Source organism: Anomaloglossus baeobatrachus, chromosome 9, assembly GCF_048569485.1.
Source record: "Anomaloglossus baeobatrachus isolate aAnoBae1 chromosome 9, aAnoBae1.hap1, whole genome shotgun sequence".
NCBI lineage: Eukaryota > Metazoa > Chordata > Amphibia > Anura > Aromobatidae > Anomaloglossus > Anomaloglossus baeobatrachus.
The window spans coordinates 230,646,173-230,668,472 of record NC_134361.1 but is presented as its reverse complement, the minus strand read 5'-3'; the positions used below and the strand labels follow the sequence as shown (position 1 = coordinate 230,668,472).

The window sequence follows — 22,300 nt, the reverse complement described above, 5'->3', positions numbered from 1 at the left end:
CGCTATACCCCCCCAACACTAGACGGGCCGCTATACCCCCCCCCCCAACTCTGGAAGGGCCGCTATACCCCCCCCCAACCCTGGAAAGGCCGCTATACCCCCCCCCCCAACCCTGGACGGGCCGCTATACCCCCCCCCGACCCTGGACACCTGGACGGGCCGCTATACCCCCCCCGACCCTAGACGGGCCGCTATACCCCCAACCCTGGACGGGCCGCTATACCCCCCCCCCGACCCTGGACGGGCCGCTATACCCCCCCCGACCCTAGACGGGCCGCTATACCCCCCCGACCCTGGACGGGCCGCTATACCCCCCCCGACCCTAGACGGGCCGCTATACCCCCCCCGACCCTAGACGGGCCGCTATACCCCCCCCGACCCTAGACGGGCCACTATACCCCTCCCCCCCGACCCTAGACGGGCCGCTATACCCCCCCAACCCTAGACGGGCCGCTATATTCCCCCCAACCCTGGAAGGGCTGCTATACCCCCCCCCCCCAACTCTGGAAGGGCCGCTATACTCCCCCCCCAACCCTGGAAGGGCCGCTATACCCCCCCCCGACCCTGGACGGGCCGCTATACCCCCCCCGACCCTGAACGGGCCGCTATACCCCCCCCGACCCTAGACGGGCCGCTATACCCCCCCCCCCCGACCCTAGACGGCCCGCTATACCCCCCCCCCCCGACCCTAGACGGGCCGCTATACCCCCCCCCGACCCTAGACGGGCCGCTATACCCCCCCAACCCTAGACGGGCCGCTATATTCCCCCCAACCCTGGACGGGCCGCTATACCCCCCCGCCCGACCCTGGACGGGCCGCTAATACCCCCCCCCAACCCTGGACGGGCTGCTATACCCCCCCGACCCTGGGTGGGCCGCTACCCCCCCCCCCCCCCCCGCAAACCCTGGATGGACCGCTACCCCCCCCGCAAACCCTGGATGGGCCGCTACCCCCAACCCTGGACGGGCCGCTATACCCCCTAACCCTGGACGGGCCGCTATACGCCCTAACCCTGGACGGGCTGCTATACCCCCCAACCCTGGATGGGCCGCTACCCCCCCCCCCCCCCCCGCAAACCCTGGATGGGCCGCTACCCCCAACCCTGGACGGGCTGCTATACCCCCCCCCGACCCTAGATGGGCCGCTATACCCCCCCCAACCCTGGACAGGCCGCTATACCCCCCAACCCTGGACGGGCCGCTATACCCCCCCCCCCCCGACCCTGGACGGGCCGCTATACCCCCCCCCCCGACGGGCCGCTATACCCCCCCCAAACCTGGACGGGCCGCTATACCCCCCCCCCCCCCCCCGCCCGACCCTGGACGGACCGCTATACCCCCCCAACCCTGGACGGGCTGCTATACCCCCCCCGACCCTGGACGGTCCGCTATACCCCCCCCCGACCCTGGACGGGCCGCTATACTCCCCCCGACCCTGGACGGGCCGCTATACCCCCCCTGACCCCGGACGGGCCGCTATACCCCCCCTGACCCTGGACGGGCCGCTTTACCCCCTTCACCCTGGACGGGCCGCTATACCCCCTAACCCTGGACGGGCCGCTATAACCCCCAACCCTGGATGGGCTGCTACCCCCCCCGCCACTTGCTTTGGCAATGCCAGCATGTACCTGGTCCTGCCAATAAAGCTATTTTGCGTTTGATATTCCTATCTTACAAATCATGTTACGATCATGGTGGTCTGACTTCTGAGACCCCCAGAGTCATAGGAATGAAGGGTGTGCAGAGCTGGTTTAGTGCTACGTTCTCATCCCTTGTCTTTCCCTGTGCGGTGGAGTCGGCTGCCCCTGCAGGTCCCTGCTCAGTCAAGTGTCGGGAGGACCACCGCACAGGGAAAGATGGTGACACAAGCTCTACAGAACCTTCATTCCTGGACACACGAGGGTCTCGGAAGTCAGACCCCTATTATCTCAGCCACCTTTGTAGAATCAGAATCCCTCTTAATGACTTTGGGGTGTATTTGCAGCAGCCTGCCCCATGGTCCTCAGCCCGTGCTGGCCTGGTGACCGTCTACAGATTGTGCTGCTCCTTGCCCGGCAGGACAATGGCCGCGCTGCGCTGCAGACTCACAGATCCGGTCGTCCAGTGGGGGCACAGGTGTCGCTGTCGGCTCCGGTCCTCCGCTCTGGCTTTCCTCTAGCGTACATCGTTGATCATCCATCCGGCTACTCTGAAACTTACTTAAGAGGTCAAAGAAGCATTCTTCATCAGAAGGAGCCCGATTGATTTTCTGCAAAACAATCCAGAGGAGATAATTTAATACGGATTTCCTCGGCACTTGAGCTTCTCGGGGCTATTTGCATCAATGCTGCGTGTGATGCTCCTTACACTATTGATCGGAGACGGAACGCCTCACATTAGGCTACGACACACAGGAACAGTCCGAAAGAGGTTTTCCACCACCCCAGCCCAGTCGGCCATCAGTGGAGACCACACGTCGGCCATGCTGCTGACATCGGGCGGTGTGCCCGACGTTTATCTCACATGTATGGCCCCACAAGCAGCTGCGGATTATTTCCTGACCTCCCGCAAGAGGGAAAACACCGCGAATATAACAGAAATCAGATATGAGGTCGGTTCTCCACCATCGCCAAGTGTCATAAATCCTCCTGAGTACTCGAGATCTCGCCACTTACAGATTTACTACGGGTTTATCTCACGTGTATGGCCCCACAAGCAGCTGCGGATTATTTCCTGACCTCCCGCAGGAGGAAATACACGACGAATATAACAGAAATCAGATATGAGGTCGGTTCTCCACCATCGCCAAGTATCATAAATCCTCCTGAGTACCCGAGATCTCGCCACTTACAGATTTACTACGGGTTTATCTCACAGGTTCCCTTTTCTTTCCCAAGTGACGAACGTAACCATGAATTATCTGAGCCGTCACTTCTGCATGAAGCAGCTAAAATAGAGGAATACCCCTCCCTCCCCCCCGATTTACCCAGGGGTGTAGCAATACTATGGCCTGACACCTAGAGCCAAAGATGGCCGACCATTGGGTCAGCTGAAGACTATTCTTTACGGCCACTCCTATATACCTGATCGATCGGGTCAGCCTCGGGCAGCAAAGACCAAAAGAATTGGACAGAATGAAAGCCAACATGCCCATATATATATATATTCTGCTGGAAAATCTATATAGTGAGACATCCAATACACGATGACATCATACTAAACTGGAGGTAGGTACAGAAGTGCCCAAAGAAGTTCAGATCAGAGCTGGAGGTAGGTGCAGTAATGCCCCAAGGAGGACAGATCGGAGGTAGAGGTAGGTGCAGTAATGCCCCAAGAAAGACAGATCGGAGGTAGAGGTAGGTGCAGTAATGCCCCAAGAAAGACAGATCGGAGGTAGAGGTAGGCGCAGTAATGCCCCAAGAAAGACAGATCGGAGGTAGAGGTAGGCGCAGTAATGCCCCAAGGAATACAGATCGGAGGTAGAGGTAGGCGCAGTAATGCCCCAAGGAATACAGATCGGAGGTAGAGGTAGGCGCAGTAATGCCCCAAGGAGGACAGATCGGAGGTGGAGGTAGGTAATGCCCCAAGAAATACAGATCGGAGGTAGAGGTAGGCGCAGTAATGCCCCAAGAAAGACAGATCGGAGGTAGAGGTAGGCACAGTAATGCCCCAAGAAAAACAGATCGGAGGTAGAGGTAGGCGCAGTAATGCCCCAAGGAGGACAGATCGGAGGTAGAGGTAGGGTCAGTAATGCTCCAAGAAAGACAGATCGGAGGTAGAGGTAGGTGCAGTAATGCCCCAAGGAATACAGATCGGAGGTGGAGGTAGGCGCAGTAATGCCCCAAGGAGGACAGATTGGAGGTAGAGGTAGGGTCAGTAATGCCCCAAGGAGGACAGATCGGAGGTGGAGGTAGGGTCAGTAATGCCCCAAGGAGGACAGATCGGAGGTGGAGGTAGGTAATGCCCCAAGAAATACAGATCGGAGGTAGAGGTAGGCGCAGTAATGCCCCAAGAAAGACAGATCAGAGGTAGAGGTAGGGTCAGTAATACCCCAAGAAAGACAGATCGGAGGTAGAGGGGCGCAGTAATGCCCCAAGAAAGACAGATTGGAGGTAGAGGTAGGCGCAGTAATGCCCCAAGGAGGACAGATCGGAGGTAGAGGTAGGGTCAGTAATGCCCCAAGAAAGACAGATCGGAGGTAGAGGTAGGTGCAGTAATGCCCCAAGGAATACAGATCGGAGGTAGAGGTAGGCGCAGTAATGCCGCAAGGAGGACAGATTGGAGGTAGAGGTAGGGTCAGTAATACCCCAAGAAAGACAGATCGGAGGTAGAGGGGCGCAGTAATGCCCCAAGAAAGACAGATTGGAGGTAGAGGTAGGCGCAGTAATGCCCCAAGGAGGACAGATCGGAGGTAGAGGTAGGGTCAGTAATGCCCCAAGAAAGACAGATCGGAGGTAGAGGTAGGTGCAGTAATGCCCCAAGGAATACAGATCGGAGGTAGAGGTAGGCGCAGTAATGCCCCAAGGAGGACAGATTGGAGGTAGAGGTAGGGTCAGTAATGCCCCAAGGAGGACAGATCGGAGGTGGAGGTAGGGTCAGTAATGCCCCAAGGAGGACAGATCGGAGGTGGAGGTAGGTAATGCCCCAAGAAATACAGATCGGAGGTAGAGGTAGGCGCAGTAATGCCCCAAGAAAGACAGATCAGAGGTAGAGGTAGGGTCAGTAATACCCCAAGAAAGACAGATCGGAGGTAGAGGGGCGCAGTAATGCTCCAAGAAAGACAGATTAGAGGTAGAGGTAGGCACAGTAATGCCCCAAGAAAGACAGATCGGAGGTAGAGGTAGGCACAGTAATGCCCCAAGGAATACAGATCAGAGGTAGAGGTAGGTGCAGTAATGCCTGAATAAGGCCAGATCGGAGGTAGAGGTAGGCGCAGTAATGCCCCAAGAAATACAGATCGGAGGTAGAGGTAGGCGCAGTAATGCCCCAAGGAATACAGATCGGAGGTAGAGGTAGGCGCAGTAATGCCCCAAGGAATACAGATCGGAGGTAGAGGTAGGCGCAGTAATGCCCCAAGGAGGACAGATTGGAGGTAGAGGTAGGGTCAGTAATGCCCCAAGGAGGACAGATCGGAGGTGGAGGTAGGTAATGCCCCAAGAAATACAGATCGGAGGTAGAGGTAGGCGCAGTAATGCCCCAAGAAGGACAGATAGGAGGTAGAGGTAGGCGCAGTAATGCCCCAAGAAGGACAGATCGGAGGTAGAGGTAGGCGCAGTAATGCCCCAAGAAAGACAGATCGGAGGTAGAGGTAGGCGCAGTAATGCCCCAAGAAAGACAGATCGGAGGTAGAGGTAGGCACAGTAATGCCCCAAGAAAGACAGATCAGAGGTAGAGGTAGGATCAGTAATGCCCCAAGAAAGACAGATCGGAGGTAGAGGTAGGTGCAGTAATGCCCAAAGTAGTACAGATCGGAGGTAGAGGTAGGCGCAGTAATGCCCCAAGAAAGACAGATCGGAGGTAGAGGTAGGCGCAGTAATGCCCCAAGGAGGAGAGATCGGAGGTAGAGGTAGGCGCAGTAATGCCCAAAGTAGTACAGATCGGAGGTAGAGGTAGGCGCAGTAATGCCCCAAGAAGGACAGATCGGAGGTAGAGGTAGGTGCAGTAATGCCCCAAGAAGGACAGATCGGAGGTAGAGGTAGGTGCAGTAATGCCCCAAGGAGGAGAGATCGGAGGTAGAGGTAGGTGCAGTAATGCCCCAAGAAGGACAGATCGGAGGTAGAGGTAGGTGCAGTAATGCCCCAAGGAGGACAGATCGGAGGTAGAGGTAGGTGCAGTAATGCCCCAAGGAGGACAGATCGGAGGTAGAGGTAGGTGCAGTAATGCCCCAAGAAGGACAGATCGGAGCTAGAGGTAGGCGCAGTAATGCCCCAAGAAAGACAGATCGGAGGTAGAGGTAGGCGCAGTAATGCCCCAAGAAGGACAGATCGGAGGTAGAGGTAGGCGCAGTAATGCCCCAAGAAGGACAGATTGGAGGTAGAGGTAGGCGCAGTAATGCCCCAAGGAGGACAGATCGGAGGTAGAGGTAGGCGCAGTAATGCCCCAAGAAGGACAGATCGGAGGTAGAGGTAGGCGCAGTAATGCCCCAAGGAGGACAGATCGGAGGTAGAGGTAGGCGCAGTAATGCCCAAAGTAGTACAGATCGGAGGTAGAGGTAGGCGCAGTAATGCCCCAAGAAAGACAGATCGGAGGTAGAGGTAGGCGCAGTAATGCCCCAAGGAGGAGAGATCGGAGGTAGAGGTAGGGTCAGTAATGCCCCAAGAAGGCCAGATCGGAGGTAGAGGTAGGCGCAGTAATGCCCAAAGTAGTACAGATCGGAGGTAGAGGTAGGCGCAGTAATGCCCCAAGGACAGATCGGAGGTAGAGGTAGGCGCAGTAATGCCCAAAGTAGTACAGATCGGAGGTAGAGGTAGGCGCAGTAATGCCCCAAGAAGGACAGATCGGAGGTAGAGGTAGGCGCAGTAATGCCCCAAGAAGGACAGATCGGAGGTAGAGGTAGGCGCAGTAATGCCCCAAGAAGGACAGATCGGAGGTAGAGGTAGGCGCAGTAATGCCCAAAGTAGTACAGAATAACCTATTAAGCGTGGCGTCCTTCTATAAGGCGGCCACACACTTCGGAAATCTTCCCCCCATGCTATAAGCAGAGAAATGTTTATTCTGAGCGGTAAGAGGCTGTAGAAATATGGATCGGTCTTGATAAAAGCCACTTTACTCCTGTAAGAGGCGCTCCAGGGTCCTTCATATCTAATGCTCAATATTAAGGGTCCTTCAGGCAAATGTCCGCACCCTCTAATACGAGACTTCATCCATCCAAACTAAACCAAAAGTGAGGTTTCCTCCTCATGTTATAATGTGCAGAGATCTAATGAAGGGAGATCAGCTCCGGGGGGAGCCGCAGCTCCTCATTACACCCACAATTGGAAGCGGCTGATCCACATTTACAGGAGGGTTGTACGGTCATCACCAAATCCACAGCACATGATGGACCTCGGGACCGCCGTCCTCCGGGGGCACACCTACAAGTCACGTGTATATGGAAGAAGCAGAAGGGGCCATACACCCAGAGGGAACCATACACCCAGAGGGGGCCATACACCCAGAAGAGGTACACCCAGAGGGGGCCATACACCCAGAAGAGGTACACCCAGAGGGGGCCATACACCCAGAAGGGGGCCATACACCCAGAGGGGACCATACACCCAGAGGGGGCCATACACCCAGAGGGGGCCATACACCCAAAAGGGGGCCATACACCCAAAAGGGGGCCATACACCCAGAGGGGACCATACACCCAGAAGAGGGCCATACACCCAGAGAGGGCCATACACCCAAAAGGGGGCCATACACCCAGAGGGGACCATACACCCAAAAGGGGGCCATACACCCAGAGGGGACCATACACCCAGAAGAGGCCCATACAGCCAGAAGAGGCCCATACACCAAGAGGGGACCATACACCCAGAGGGGACCATACACCCAGAGGGGACCATACACCCAGAAGAGGCCCATACACCCAAAAGGGGGCCATACACCCAGAGGGGACCATACACCCAGAAGAGGCCCATACACCCAGAAGAGGCCCATACACCAAGAGGGGACCATACACCCAGAGAGGGCCATACACCCAGAGAGGGCCATACACCCAGAGAGGGCCATACACCCAAAAGGGGGCCATACACCCAGAGGGGACCATACACCCAAAAGGGGGCCATACACCCAGAGAGGGCCATACACCCAAAAGGGGGCCATACACCAAGAGGGGACCATACACCCAAAAGGGGGCCATATACCCAGAGAGGGCCATACACCCAAAAGGGGGCCATACACCCAGAGGGGACCATACACCCAGAAAAGGGCCATACACCCAGAGGGGACCATACACCCAGAAGGGACCATACACCCAGAGGGGGAGATACACCCAGATGACAGACCGGCCTGGATACCATGCTGGGGTACTCTGTACTTGTAAACCAACAGTTGCTGCTCGAACAGGCGCAGCTTGAGTACAGCGTATAATGAAAGTCAATGGGGGACTCCAGCATTTTTCTGGGAAATCTTCCCATTGACTCCCACTATACTCTGTACACAAGTCATGCCTGTCCCTACTGCTGGTTATGAGCACCCGAGCATGGTAGTGCCCGCTCATCACTAGTTACCAGTACTGAGCACCCGAGCATGGTAGTGCCCGCTCATCACTAGTTACCAGTACCGAGCACCCGAGCATGGTAGTGCCCGCTCATCACTAGTTACCAGTACTGAGCACCCGAGCATGGTAGTGCCCGCTCATCACTAGTTACCAGTACCGAGCACCCGAGCATGGTAGTGCCCGCTCATCACTAGTTACCAGTACTGAGCACCCGAGCATGGTAGTGCCCGCTCATCACTAGTTACCAGTACTGAGCACCCGAGCATGGTAGTGCCCGCTCATCATTAGTTACCAGTACTGAGCACCCGAGCATGGTAGTGCCCGCTCATCACTAGTTACCAGTACTGAGCACCCGAGCATGGTAGTGCCCGCTCATCACTAGTTACCAGTACTGAGCACCCGAGCATGGTAGTGCCCGCTCATCACTAGTTACCAGTACAGAACACCTGAGCATGGTAGTGCCCGCTCATCACTAGTTACCAGTACTGAGCACCTGAGCATGGTAGTGCCCGCTCATTACTAGTTACCAGTACTGAGCACCCGAGCATGGTAGTGTCCGCTCATCACTAGTTACCAGTACTGAGCACCTGAGCATGGTAGTGCCCGCTCATCACTAGTTACCAGTACAGAGCACCTGAGCATGGTAGTGCCCGCTCATCACTAGTTACCAGTACTGAGCACCCGAGCATGGTAGTGCCCGCTCATCACTAGTTACCAGTACTGAGCACCTGAGCATGGTAGTGCCCGCTCATCACTAGTTACCAGTACAGAGCACCTGAGCATGGTAGTGCCCGCTCATCACTAGTTACCAGTACTGAGCACCTGAGCATGGTAGTGCCCGCTCATTACTAGTTACCAGTACTGAGCACCCGAGCATGGTAGTGTCCGCTCATCACTAGTTACCAGTACTGAGCACCTGAGCATGGTAGTGCCCGCTCATCACTAGTTACCAGTACTGAGCATGGTAGTGCCCGCTCATCACTAGTTACCAGTACTGAGCACCTGAGCATGGTAGTGCACGCTCATCACTAGTTACCAGTACTGAGCACCCGAGCATGGTAGTGCCTGCTCATCACTAGTTACCAGTACTGAGCACCCGAGCATGGTAGTGCCCGCTCATCACTAGTTACCAGTACTGAGCATGGTAGTGCCCGCTCATCACTAGTTACCAGTACTGAGTACCCGAGCATGGTAGTGTCCGCTCATCACTAGTTACCAGTACTGAGCACCCGAGCATGGTAGTGCCCGCTCATCACTAGTTACCAGTACAGAGCACCCGAGCATGGTAGTGCCCGCTCATCACTAGTTATGAGCACCCGAGCATGGTAGTGCCCGCTCATCACTAGTTACCAGTACTGAGTACCCGAGCATGGTAGTGGCCGCTCATCACTAGTTACCAGTACAGAGCACCCGAGCATGGTAGTGTCCGCTCATCACTAGTTACCAGTACTGAGCACCAGAGCATGGTAGTGCCCGCTCATCACTAGTTACCAGTACTGAGCACCCGAGCATGGTAGTGCCCGCTCATCACTAGTTACCAGTACTGAGCACCCGAGCATGGTAGTGCCCGCTCATCACTAGTTACCAGTACTGAGCACCTGAGCATGGTAGTGCCCGCTCATCACTAGTTACCAGTACTGAGCACCCGAGCATGGTAGTGCCCGCTCATCACTAGTTACCAGTACAGAGCACCCGAGCATGGTAGTGCCCGCTCATCACTAGTTACGAGTACTGAGAACCCGAGCATGGTAGTGCCCGCTCATCACTAGTTACCAGTACTGAGAACCCGAGCATGGTAGTGCCCGCTCATCACTAGTTACCAGTACTGAGAACCCGAGCATGGTAGTGCCCGCTCATCACTAGTTACCAGTACTGAGAACCCGAGCATGGTAGTGCCCGCTCATCACTAGTTACCAGTACTGAGAACCCGAGCATGGTAGTGCCCGCTCATCACTAGTTACCAGTACAGAGCACCTGAGCATGGTAGTGCCCGCTCATCACTAGTTACCAGTACTGAGCACCTGAGCATGGTAGTGCCCGCTCATCACTAGTTACGAGTACTGAGAACCCGAGTATGGTAGTGCCCGCTCATCACTAGTTACCAGTACTGAGAACCCGAGCATGGTAGTGCCCGCTCATCACTAGTTACCAGTACTGAGAACCCGAGCATGGTAGTGCCCGCTCATCACTAGTTACCAGTACTGAGAACCCGAGCATGGTAGTGCCCGCTCATCACTAGTTACCAGTACTGAGAACCCGAGCATGGTAGTGCCCGCTCATCACTAGTTACCAGTACAGAGCACCTGAGCATGGTAGTGCCCGCTCATCACTAGTTACCAGTACTGAGCACCTGAGCATGGTAGTGCCCGCTCATCACTAGTTATTAGTACTGAGCACCTGAGCATGGTAGTGCCCGCTCATTACTAGTTACCAGTACTGAGCACCTGAGCATGGTAGTGCCCGCTCATCACTAGTTACCAGTACTGAGCATGGTAGTGCCCGCTCATCACTAGTTACCAGTACTGAGCACCTGAGCATGGTAGTGCCCGCTCATCACTAGTTACCAGTACTGAGCACCTGAGCATGGTAGTGCCCGCTCATCACTAGTTACCAGTACTGAGCACCTGAGCATGGTAGTGCCCGCTCATCACTAGTTATCAGTACTGAGCACCTGAGCATGGTAGTGCCCACTCATCACTAGTTACCAGTACGGAGCATGGTAGTGCCCGCTCATCACTAGTTACCAGTACTGAGCACCCGAGCATGGTAGTGCCCGCTCATCACTAGTTACCAGTACTGAGCATGGTAGTGCCCGCTCATCACTAGTTACCAGTACTGAGCACCCGAGCATGGTAGTGCCCGCTCATCACTAGTTACCAGTACTGAGCACCCGAGCATGGTAGTGCCTGCTCATCACTAGTTACCAGTACTGAGCACCCGAGCATGGTAGTGCCCGCTCATCACTAGTTACCAGTACTGAGCATGGTAGTGCCCGCTCATCACTAGTTACCAGTACTGAGTACCCGAGCATGGTAGTGTCCGCTCATCACTAGTTACCAGTACTGAGCACCCGAGCATGGTAGTGCCCGCTCATCACTAGTTACCAGTACAGAGCACCCGAGCATGGTAGTGCCCGCTCATCACTAGTTATGAGCACTGTGCACCCGAGCATGGTAGTGCCCGCTCATCACTAGTTACCAGTACTGAGCACCCGAGCATGGTAGTGCCCGCTCATCACTAGTTACCAGTACTGAGTACCCGAGCATGGTAGTGGCCGCTCATCACTAGTTACCAGTACAGAGCACCCGAGCATGGTAGTGTCCGCTCATCACTAGTTACCAGTACTGAGCACCCGAGCATGGTAGTGCCCGCTCATCACTAGTTACCAGTACTGAGCACCCGAGCATGGTAGTGCCCGCTCATCACTAGTTACCAGTACTGAGCACCTGAGCATGGTAGTGCCTGCTCATCACTAGTTACCAGTACTGAGCACCTGAGCATGGTAGTGCCCGCTCATCACTAGTTACCAGTACTGAGCACCTGAGCATGGTAGTGCCCGCTCATCACTAGTTACCAGTACTGAGCACCCGAGCATGGTAGTGCCCGCTCATCACTAGTTACCAGTACAGAGCACCCGAGCATGGTAGTGCCCGCTCATCACTAGTTACGAGTACTGAGAACCCGAGTATGGTAGTGCCCGCTCATCACTAGTTACCAGTACTGAGAACCCGAGCATGGTAGTGCCCGCTCATCACTAGTTACCAGTACTGAGAACCCGAGCATGGTAGTGCCCGCTCATCACTAGTTACCAGTACAGAGAACCCGAGCATGGTAGTGCCCGCTCATCACTAGTTACCAGTACAGAGCACCTGAGCATGGTAGTGCCCGCTCATCACTAGTTACCAGTACAGAGCACCTGAGCATGGTAGTGCCCGCTCATCACTAGTTACCAGTACAGAGCACCTGAGCATGGTAGTGCCCGCTCATCACTAGTTACCAGTACTGAGCACCTGAGCATGGTAGTGCCCGCTCATCACTAGTTACCAGTACTGAGCACCCGAGCATGGTAGTGCCCGCTCATCACTAGTTACCAGTACTGAGCACCTGAGCATGGTAGTGCCCGCTCATCACTAGTTACCAGTACTGAGCACCCGAGCATGGTAGTGCCCGCTCATCACTAGTTATCAGTACTGAGCACCCGAGCATGGTAGTGCCCTCTCATCACTAGTTACCAGTACTGAGCACCCGAGCATGGTAGTGTCCGCTCATCACTAGTTACCAGTACTGAGCACCCGAGCATGGTAGTGCCCGCTCATCACTAGTTACCAGTACTAAGCACCTGAGCATGATAGTGTCCGCTCATCACTAGTTACCAGTACTGAGCACCCGAGCATGGTAGTGCCCGCTCATCACTAGTTACCAGTACAGAGCACCTGAGCATGGTAGTGCCCGCTCATCACTAGTTACCAGTACTGAGCACCCGAGCATGGTAGTGCCCGCTCATCACTAGTTACCAGTACTGAGCACCCGAGCATGGTAGTGCCCACTCATCACTAGTTACCAGTACTGAGCACCCGAGCATGGTAGTGCCCGCTCATCACTAGTTACCAGTACTGAGCACCCGAGCATGGTAGTGCCTACTCATCACTAGTTACCAGTACTGAGCACCCGAGCATGGTAGTGTCCGCTCATCACTAGTTACCAGTACTGAGCACCCGAGCATGGTAGTGCCCGCTCATCACTAGTTACCAGTACTGAGCACCCGAGCATGGTAGTGCCCGCTCATCACTAGTTACCAGTACTGAGCACCCGAGCATGGTAGTGCCCGCTCATCACTAGTTACCAGTACTGAGCACCCGAGCATGGTAGTGCCCACTCATCACTAGTTACCAGTACTGAGCACCTGAGCATGGTAGTGCCCGCTCATCACTAGTTACCAGTACTGAGCACCCGAGCATGGTAGTGCCCGCTCATCACTAGTTACCAGTACTGAGCACCCGAGCATGATAGTGCCCACTCATCACTAGTTACCAGTACTGAGCACCTGAGCATGGTAGTGCCCGCTCATCACTAGTTATCAGTACTGAGCACCCGAGCATGGTAGTGCCCGCTCATCACTAGTTACCAGTACTGAGCACCTGAGCATAGTAGTGCTCGCTCATCACTAGTTACCAGTACTGAGCACCCGAGTATGGTAGTGCCCTCTCATCACTAGTTACCAGTACTGAGCACCCGAGCATGGTAGTGTCCGCTCATCACTAGTTACCAGTACTGAGCACCCGAGCATGGTAGTGCCCACTCATCACTAGTTACCAGTACTGAGCACCCGAGCATGGTAGTGCCCGCTCATCACTAGTTACCAGTACTGAGCACCTGAGCATGGTAGTGCCCACTCATCACTAGTTACCAGTACTGAGCACCCGAGCATGGTAGTGCCCGCTCATCACTAGTTACCAGTACTGAGCACCCGAGCATGGTAGTGCCCACTCATCACTAGTTACCAGTACTGAGCACCTGAGCATGGTAGTGCCCGCTCATCACTAGTTACCAGTACTGAGCACCCGAGCATGGTAGTGCCCGCTCATCACTAGTTACCAGTACTGAGCACCCGAGCATGATAGTGCCCGCTCATCACTAGTTACCAGTACTGAGCACCCGAGCATGGTAGTGCTCACTCATCACTAGTTACCAGTACTGAGCACCCGAGCATGGTAGTGCTCACTCATCACTAGTTACCAGTACTGAGCACCTGAGCATGGTAGTGCCCGCTCATCACTAGTTACCAGTACTGAGCACCTGAGCATGGTAGTGCCCGCTCATCACTAGTTACCAGTACTGAGCACCCGAGCATGGTAGTGCCCACTCATCACTAGTTACCAGTACAGAGCACCCGAGCATGGTAGTGCCCGCTCATCACTAGTTACCAGTACTGAGCACCCGAGCATGGTAGTGCCCGCTCATCACTAGTTACCAGTACTGAGCACCCGAGCATGGTAGTACCCGCTCATTACTAGTTACCAGTACAGAGCCCCCGAGCATGGTAGTGCCCGCTCATCACTAGTTACCAGTACTGAGCACCCGAGCATGGTAGTGCCCGCTCATCACTAATCTCCAGTATCTACCGTAGACTGACACAGCTAGTACATTGTACCGTATATAGTGTGTTCCTCATGGACGTCTGCCCGCGCTCTTACATCTTCAGCCCCCTGTGATGCCACCGGTACATGTGGATACACGGGCGTCTCTGCAGAATTATTGCTTCTCCACCGGAGGTATCTACGGGAACTGTTCTTTCTGGACCTGGAAGTAGCGCTTGTCCTGCGCTGAGTAAATGACCATATTCTACATAATGTCTCCCATGACAGGTGTGTGGAGCGCTGCGGGCGGTCACATAGCAGCCGCTGGGTCAGGCCTGACATGTCGTCCTTGTGCTCCAAGTCTGGAAGACAAACGACATGCGCTGTCCTAAGACATCCAGAAATATCCTGCCCGACCGTGCTGAAAATGACTCCAAAAGTGTCGGATCAAGAAATGTCTCATACGGTGCCGTTCACATGTACGAGGGGACGGAGTCACTGGGAATATGAGCGGAGCTGGCGTGTTATGGCCGCAGGACCCAGACTAAAGGGATCAGGAGGAAAACCCGACTACAGCAAAGCGAGACCAGACCCCCAAAACTAGAAGAAAAAATACAGATCCAGTAGAACCCATTTTTTCAGTTTACCGAGAGCCATACACATCTGATTAGAATCAGCTGGACCCCAATTTTGGCAGGAACGGCTCTGTGTGTAGGGGTGCATCCATCCTCTGTGTGTAGGGGTGCATCCATCCTCTGTGTGTAGGGGTGCATCCATCCTCTGTGTGTTGGGGTGTACCCATCCTCTGTGTGTAGGGGTGCATCCATCCTCTGTGTGTAGGGGTGCATCCATCCTCTGTGTTGGGGTGTACCCATCCTCTGTGTGTAGGGGTGCATCCATCCTCTGTGTGTAGGGGTGCATCCATCCTCTGTGTGTAGGGGTGCATCCATCCTCTGTGTTGGGGTGTACCCATCCTCTGTGTGTAGGGGTGCATCCATCCTCTGTGTGTAGGGGTGCATCCATCCTCTGTGTTGGGGTGTACCCATTCCCATCTGAGGGTGGAGAAAGCAAGGATCGGGCTGTGGGATAAATATGCAAAATCCTTTATTCTCAAGGTATGGCGGCATATTCCTATGGATGAATGTTGGCTACGATGTAAGAATCTCGCTGATGAGATGTGAGCGGGATAATGGGGGCACACAGAGGAATCCTTCCTGCCTCTGTGGGCGGTAGGAGGGTCACTGGCGGGTGACAAGTGGTCCGGTTGGCAGCTGTAATCACCGGTCCTCATTGTTCCCCGTGTGACTGATGGCAGCGCTTTGTTACCAGCCCTTTTCTTGGGTCGTCCTCCCTCCCGGCTGCGCTGGCGTTTGGCTGCGATGTGATGTGACTTTCCAGCGGGACGCACGACTGCTGCCAATTACATGAGGAGCACCGGGGCCCCGGAGCCGCCGCCCCACGCATGTCACTGTCACCGCGGCTCGCGTTCCAAGGCACAATCATTCATTCTTTCATCTTCTGAGATGAACCATCTAAAGAGATGTGGCCGCCTCCAAACCGGCATCCGAGGAGCCGAGGAGCATTCCCCGTAACCAGGCGTCTGCTGGAAACCTCACAATATTAGGAGGCACGGTCTGTGCAGAGATTGCTGCCCGTACACAGAGGTGAATGCGGCAAACACAAACTAATTAAAGGGGTTGTCCATCTCTGGGGCTTTATTTTTCTTCTATTAAATGTATGTATTTAATTTTTGCAACTGGTTCTCACCGTTTAATGAAACTGATAGGACGTGATTTGTAAAGGCGCACACCTGTGTATATAAGACCTCACAGCTCACACTGCACGTCACACCAAATGAGGATCATGAGGTCAAAGGAACGGCCCAAGGAGCTCAGAGACAGAATTGTGGCAAGGCACAGATCTGGCCAAGAAAAAGAATTTCTGCAGTACTCAAGGTTCCTAAGAGCACAGTGGCCTCCATAATCCTTAAATGGAAGAAGTTTGGGACCAGCAGAACTCTTCCTAGACCCGGCCGTCCAGCCAAACTGAGCAATCGTGGGAGAAGAGCCTTGGTGAGAGGTGAAGAACCCCAAGATCACTGCGGCTGAGCTCCAGAGATGCAGGAGGGGCATGGGAGAAAGCTCCACAAAGTCACCTATCACTGCAGCCTCCACCAGTCTGGCCTTTATGGCAGAGTGGCCCAACAGAAGCCTCTCCTCAGTGCAATACACATGAAAGCCACATAGAGTTTGCAAAAAAACACATGAAGGATCCCAGACTATGAGGAATAAGATTCTCTGCTCTGATGAGACGAAGATACAACTTTCTGGTGATAATTCTAAGCGGTATGTGTGGAGAAAACCAAGCACTGCTCATCACCTGCTCAATACAATCCCCACAGTGAGGCATGGTGGAGGCAGCATCATACTATGGGGGCAGGGACAGGACGACTGGTTACAATTGAAGAAAAGATGAATGTGGCAAAGTACAGAGACATCCTGGAAGAAAACCTCCTCCAGATGCTCTGGACCTCAGACTTGGCCGAAGAATCACCTTCCAACAAGACAATGACCCTAAGCACACAGCTAAAATAACAAAGGAGTGGCTTCAGAACAACTCTGTGACCATTCTTGACCGGCCCGGCCAAAGCCCTGACCTAAACCCAATTGTGCATCTCCGGAGAGACCTGAAAATGGCGTCCACCAACGTTCACCAACCAGAGGATCTGCAGGAAGAATGGCCGAGGATCCCCACATCCAGGATCCCAAGAAGACTCATGGCTGTACTAGCTCAAAAGGGAGGGGGGGCATCTACTCAATACTGAGCAAAGGGGCTGAATACTTATCACCATGTGTTATACTGAGCAAAGGGGCTGAATACTTATGACCATGGGATATTTCAGTTTTTCTTGTTTAATAAATTTACAAAAATTTCTACATTTCTGTTTTTTTATGATGGGGGCAGTGTAAATTAATGAGGAAAATGAACTTTTTTTTTTTTATTTACCAAATGGCTGCAATGAAACAAGGAGTAAGCAATGTAAAGGGGTGTGAATACTTTCCATACCCGCTGTAGAAGGAAAAGTGACAAAAATTGTAATGAAACCTAAACATACATTTTTTGATAAAAAAAGAAACAAAAAATTTGACCAACAAATGTGAACCACCCCTTTAGGAGCCACCACAATATATAACACGTGATGTGTCCCCCAAAAGAAATGACACCTTTTCTCTAGAAATCCTATGTACCAGTCATGAGATATGCAAATCAGACTGGAAGTGCACTGGAGGCGGGTCAACTGTCTTACAATGCTGCCAAGTCCAGTGACCCGCCCCCAGTGCACTTCCAGTCTGATTTGCATATGGCTCCTACACTAGATTTCTCATGATTGGCACATCCAATGCCTATTAAAAAATAATATAACATTATTATTGAGGAACAAGAAGATCCACAGTCATAGGATGGTAGAGTTAGAAGGGACCTCAAGGGCCTCAAGGTATTCCCATTATGTAGTAGGTGCCATAATAATAATATTCGCAAATACCTCCAATTAGAAATGTAGTATAGTTCTCCTGATTAGCCAGGTCTCTTACCTCATGTGCAGGGCATTGCAGCTTAGGTATCCCATGGTTACAGCCAAGAATATAGTGACAGTTATTTGCTTGTTGTCATAAGATTGGATTCCTAAGCTGCAATGCCCTCTAGTTCTCCTGATTAGCTATGCCACTTACCTGATGTGCAGGGCATTGCAGCAGCTTAGGTATCTATGGTTATGACCACAAGCAACTGTCACTATATTCTTGGCTGTAACCATGGATACCTAAGCTGCAATGCCCTGCACATGAGGTAAGAGACCTGGCTAATCAGGAGAACTATACTACATTTGTCATTGGATGCAAACATTCATATAGGGACTGTTAGTCAGTTGCTTGTGGTCATAACCATTTATACCTACGGTGCAATGCCCTGCACATGAGGTAAGAGACATGGCTAATCAGGAGAACTATACTACATTTCTAATTGGAGGTATTATTACACCTACTACATATTGGGATAGGATCTTGGAGATGGGAATAACCCTTTAAGTTCCATCTTCCTTTCAGGCCATTGTCAAGGCACGTTGTAAGAGACAGATATCTCTCTTATGGCATAAAAGCCGCATGTGTGAATCCAGAGATTGGGGGGTGTAGATTAGCAACACTCCTAATGTATTTCCATCATGTCTATCTTTATGCGTGATATCATTCCTCAATTATTCCTCCTGGTAATGTCTCATTGAACTGACAACTGGGTGTCATCCTTCTCCTTGTCAATGGGGTGTATCCTTTCGTAGTCCGCCCTGTTGGAGATTTTGCACTTGGGTCCACAGTGTCCATCATCAAACACATTCACACCCCAGATGTGGTTGGAGAACATCCGGGAATTACACATTCACTGGAATACATCATTACCAGGACCACAGGCCCCTCCGCAGCGGTGGCCACATGAGGGGTCTCCATGGTTTATGAGTGCGAGATATTAGGAGAGGTGCAATGCTCTGCAGATCTATGCATACTATAGATTGCACAATTTTGTCTTTAATACATCTCTGTTCATCCTGATCCCTCTGGTGCATGGAGACACAGACAGACCTGCTGTGAGGACCTAACCCTGCATATTGCTGTAACTCTATCAGATAATGATGGCTGTGATAGCGCAGCCCCAGGAGCACGGGCCGGCGTCAGCGCAGCCCCAGGAGCACGGGCCGGCGTCAGCGCAGCCCCAGGAGCACGGGCCGGCGTCAGCGCAGCCGAGCATGTGACGGGCAGTCAGTGGAAGCGATGCCACACCAGACATTTCCCCAGGATTCTGCTCCTTGTTAACAGGTCAGAGCCTTTAATTAGCGGCGGCGGAGGCTGATGCTTGGAGAAGGCTGCAATAAATGTTAAATGAAGAGTGCGGGGCGCTGAGGCTCCAGATGCGAGCGGCGCACACAGAACATGCACTTCAATGTGAACAACGTCCCAGAAGGATTGGAATTCATTCATAGCGATCAGAAGACGGCAGCTTTCAGCGCTGAAAACCCACAGCCGAAAACACAGTCCGGCCCCGAGCTGCCACCATCACAGGCGAGGAAGGCCCGGAGCTACCACCATCACAGGCGAGGAAGGCCCGGAGCTGCCACCATCACAGGCGAGGAAGGCCCGGAGCTGCCACCATCACAGGCGAGGAAGGCCCGGAGCTGCCACCATCACAGGCGAGGAAGGCCCGGAGCTGCCCCCATCACAGGCGAGGAAGGACCGGAGCTGCCCCCATCACAGGCGAGGAAGGACCGGAGCTGCCACCATCACAGGCGAGGAAGGCCCGGAGCTGCCACCATCACAGGCGAGGAAGGCCCGGAGCTGCCACCATCACAGGCGAGGAAGGCCCGGAGCTGCCACCATCACAGGCGAGGAAGGCCCGGAGCTGCCACCATCACAGGCGAGGAAGGCCCGGAGCTGCCACCATCACAGGCGAGGAAGGCCCAGAGCTGCCACCATCACAGGCGAGGAAGGCCCGAGCTGCCACCATCACAGGCGAGGGAAGGCCCGGAGCTGCCACCATCACAGACGAGGAGAGGCCCGGAGCTGCCACCATCACAGGCGAGGAAGGCCCGGAGCTGCCACCATCACAGGCGAGGAAGGCCCGGAGCTGCCACCATCACAGGCGGAGGAAGGCCCGGAGCTGCCACCATCACAGGCGAGGAAGGCCCGGAGCTGCCACCATCACAGGCGAGGAAGGCCCGGAGCTGCCACCATCACAGGCGAGGGAAGGCCCGGAGCTGCCACCATCACAGGCGAGGAAGGACCGGAGCTGCCACCATCACAGGCGAGGAAGGCCCGGAGCTGCCACCATCACAGGCGAGGAAGGCCCGGAGCTGCCACCATCACAGGCGAGGAAGGCCCGGAGCTTGCCACCATCACAGGCGAGGAAGGCCCGGAGCTTGCCACCATCACAGGCGAGGAAGGCCCGGAGCTGCCACCATCACAGGCGAGGGAAGGACCGGAGCTGCCACCATCACAGGCGAGGAAGGCCCGGAGCTGCCACCATCACAGGCGAGGAAGGCCCGGAGCTGCCACCATCACAGGCGAGGAAGGCCCGGAGCTGCCACCCATCACAGGCGAGGAAGGCCCGGAGCTGCCACCATCACAGGCGAGGAAGGCCCGGAGCTGCCACCATCACAGGCGAGGAAATCCCGGAGCTGCCACCATCACAGGCGAGGAAGGCCAGGAGCTGCCACCATCACAGGCGAGGAAGGCCCGGAGCTGCCACCATCACAGGCGAGGAAGGCCCGGAGCTGCCACCATCACAGGCGAGGAAGGCCCGGGAGCTGCCACCATCACAGGCGAGGAAGGCCCGGAGCTGCCACCATCACAGGCGAGGAAGGCCCGGAGCTGCCACCATCACAGGCGAGGAAGGCCCGGAGCTGCCACCATCACAGGCGAGGAAGGCCCGGAGCTGCCACCATCACAGGCGAGGAAGGGCCCGGAGCTGTCACCATCACAGGCGAGGAAGGCCCGGAGCTGCCACCATCACAGGCGAGGAAGGCCCGGAGCTGCCACCATCACAGGCGAGGAAGGCCCGGAGCTGCCACCATCACAGGCGAGGAAGGCCCGGAGCTGCCACCATCACAGGCGAGGAAGGCCCGGAGCTGCCACCATCACAGGCGAGGAAGGCCCGGAGCTGCCACCATCACAGGCGAGGAAGGCCCGGAGCTGCCACCATCACAGGCGAGGAAGGCCCGGAGCTGCCACCATCACAGGCGAGGAAGGCCCGGAGCTGCCACCATCACAGGCGAGGAAGGCCCGGAGCTGCCACCATCACAGGCGAGGAAGGCCCGGAGCTGCCACCATCACAGGCGAGGAAGGCCCGGAGCTGCCACCATCACAGGCGAGGAAGGCCGGAGCTGACACCATCACAGGCGAGGAAGGCCCGGAGCTGACACCATCACAGGAGAGGAAGGCCCGGAGCTGACACCATCACAGGCGAGGAAGGCCGGAGCTGACACCATCACAGGCGAGGAAGGACCGGAGCTGCCACCATCACAGGCGAGGAAGGACCGGAGCTGCCACCATCACAGGCGAGGAAGGCCCGGAGCTGCCACCATCACAGGCGAGGAAGGCCCGGAGCTGCCACCATCACAGGCGAGGAAGGCCCGGAGCTGCCACCATCACAGGCGAGGAAGGCCCGGAGCTGCCACCATCACAGGAGAGGAAGGCCCGGAGCTTGCCACCATCACAGGCGAGGAAGGCCCGGAGCTGCCACCATCACAGGCGAGGAAGGCCCAGAGCTGCCACCATCACAGGCGAGGAAGGCCTGTGGTAGTGCCCGCTCATCACTAGTTACCAGTACTGAGCAACCCGAGCATGGTAGGTGCCCGCTCATCACTAGTTACCAGTACTGAGCACCCGAGCATGGTAGTGCCCGCTCATCACTAGTTACCAGTACTGAGCACCCGAGCATGGTAGTGCCCGCTCATCACTAGTTACCAGTACTGAGCACCCGAGCATGGTAGTGCCCCGCTCATCACTAGTTACCAGTACTGAGCCCCTGAGCATGGTAGTGCCCGCTCATCACTAGTTACCAGTACTGAGCACCCGAGCATGGTAGTGCCTGCTCATCACTAGTTACCAGTACTGAGCACCCGAGCATGGTAGTGCCCGCTCATCAGTAGTTACCAGTACTGAGCAACCCCGAGCATGGTAGTGCCCGCTCATCACTAGTTACCAGTACTGAGCACCCGAGCATGGTAGTGCCCGCTCATCACTAGTTACCAGTACAGAGCACCCGAGCATGGTAGTGCCCGCTCATCACTAGTTACCAGTACTGAGCCCCTGAGCATGGTAGTGCCCGCTCATCACTAGTTACCAGTACTGAGCACCCGAGCATGGGTAGTGCCTGCTCATCAGTAGTTACCAGTACTGAGCACCCGAGCATGGTAGTGCCCGCTTATCACTAGTTACCAGTACTGAGCACCCGAGCATGGTAGTGCCCGCTCATCACTAGTTATCAGTACTTAGCA

The 22,300-nt window shown here is 55.0% G+C and overlaps 1 protein-coding gene across 3 annotated transcripts in view; it reads right to left on the bottom strand.

Moving 5' to 3' along the window:
- GPSM1 (G protein signaling modulator 1) overlaps positions 1-22,300 on the bottom strand; it is a 393,869-nt gene that overhangs the window by 10,715 nt on the left and 360,854 nt on the right. For all 3 annotated transcript variants that reach the window (XM_075324733.1, XM_075324734.1, XM_075324735.1), the window contains one exon: positions 2,089-2,248. In XM_075324733.1, the coding sequence (XP_075180848.1) occupies positions 2,089-2,248 (160 nt within the window). The remainder of the gene's footprint in view (positions 1-2,088; positions 2,249-22,300) is intronic.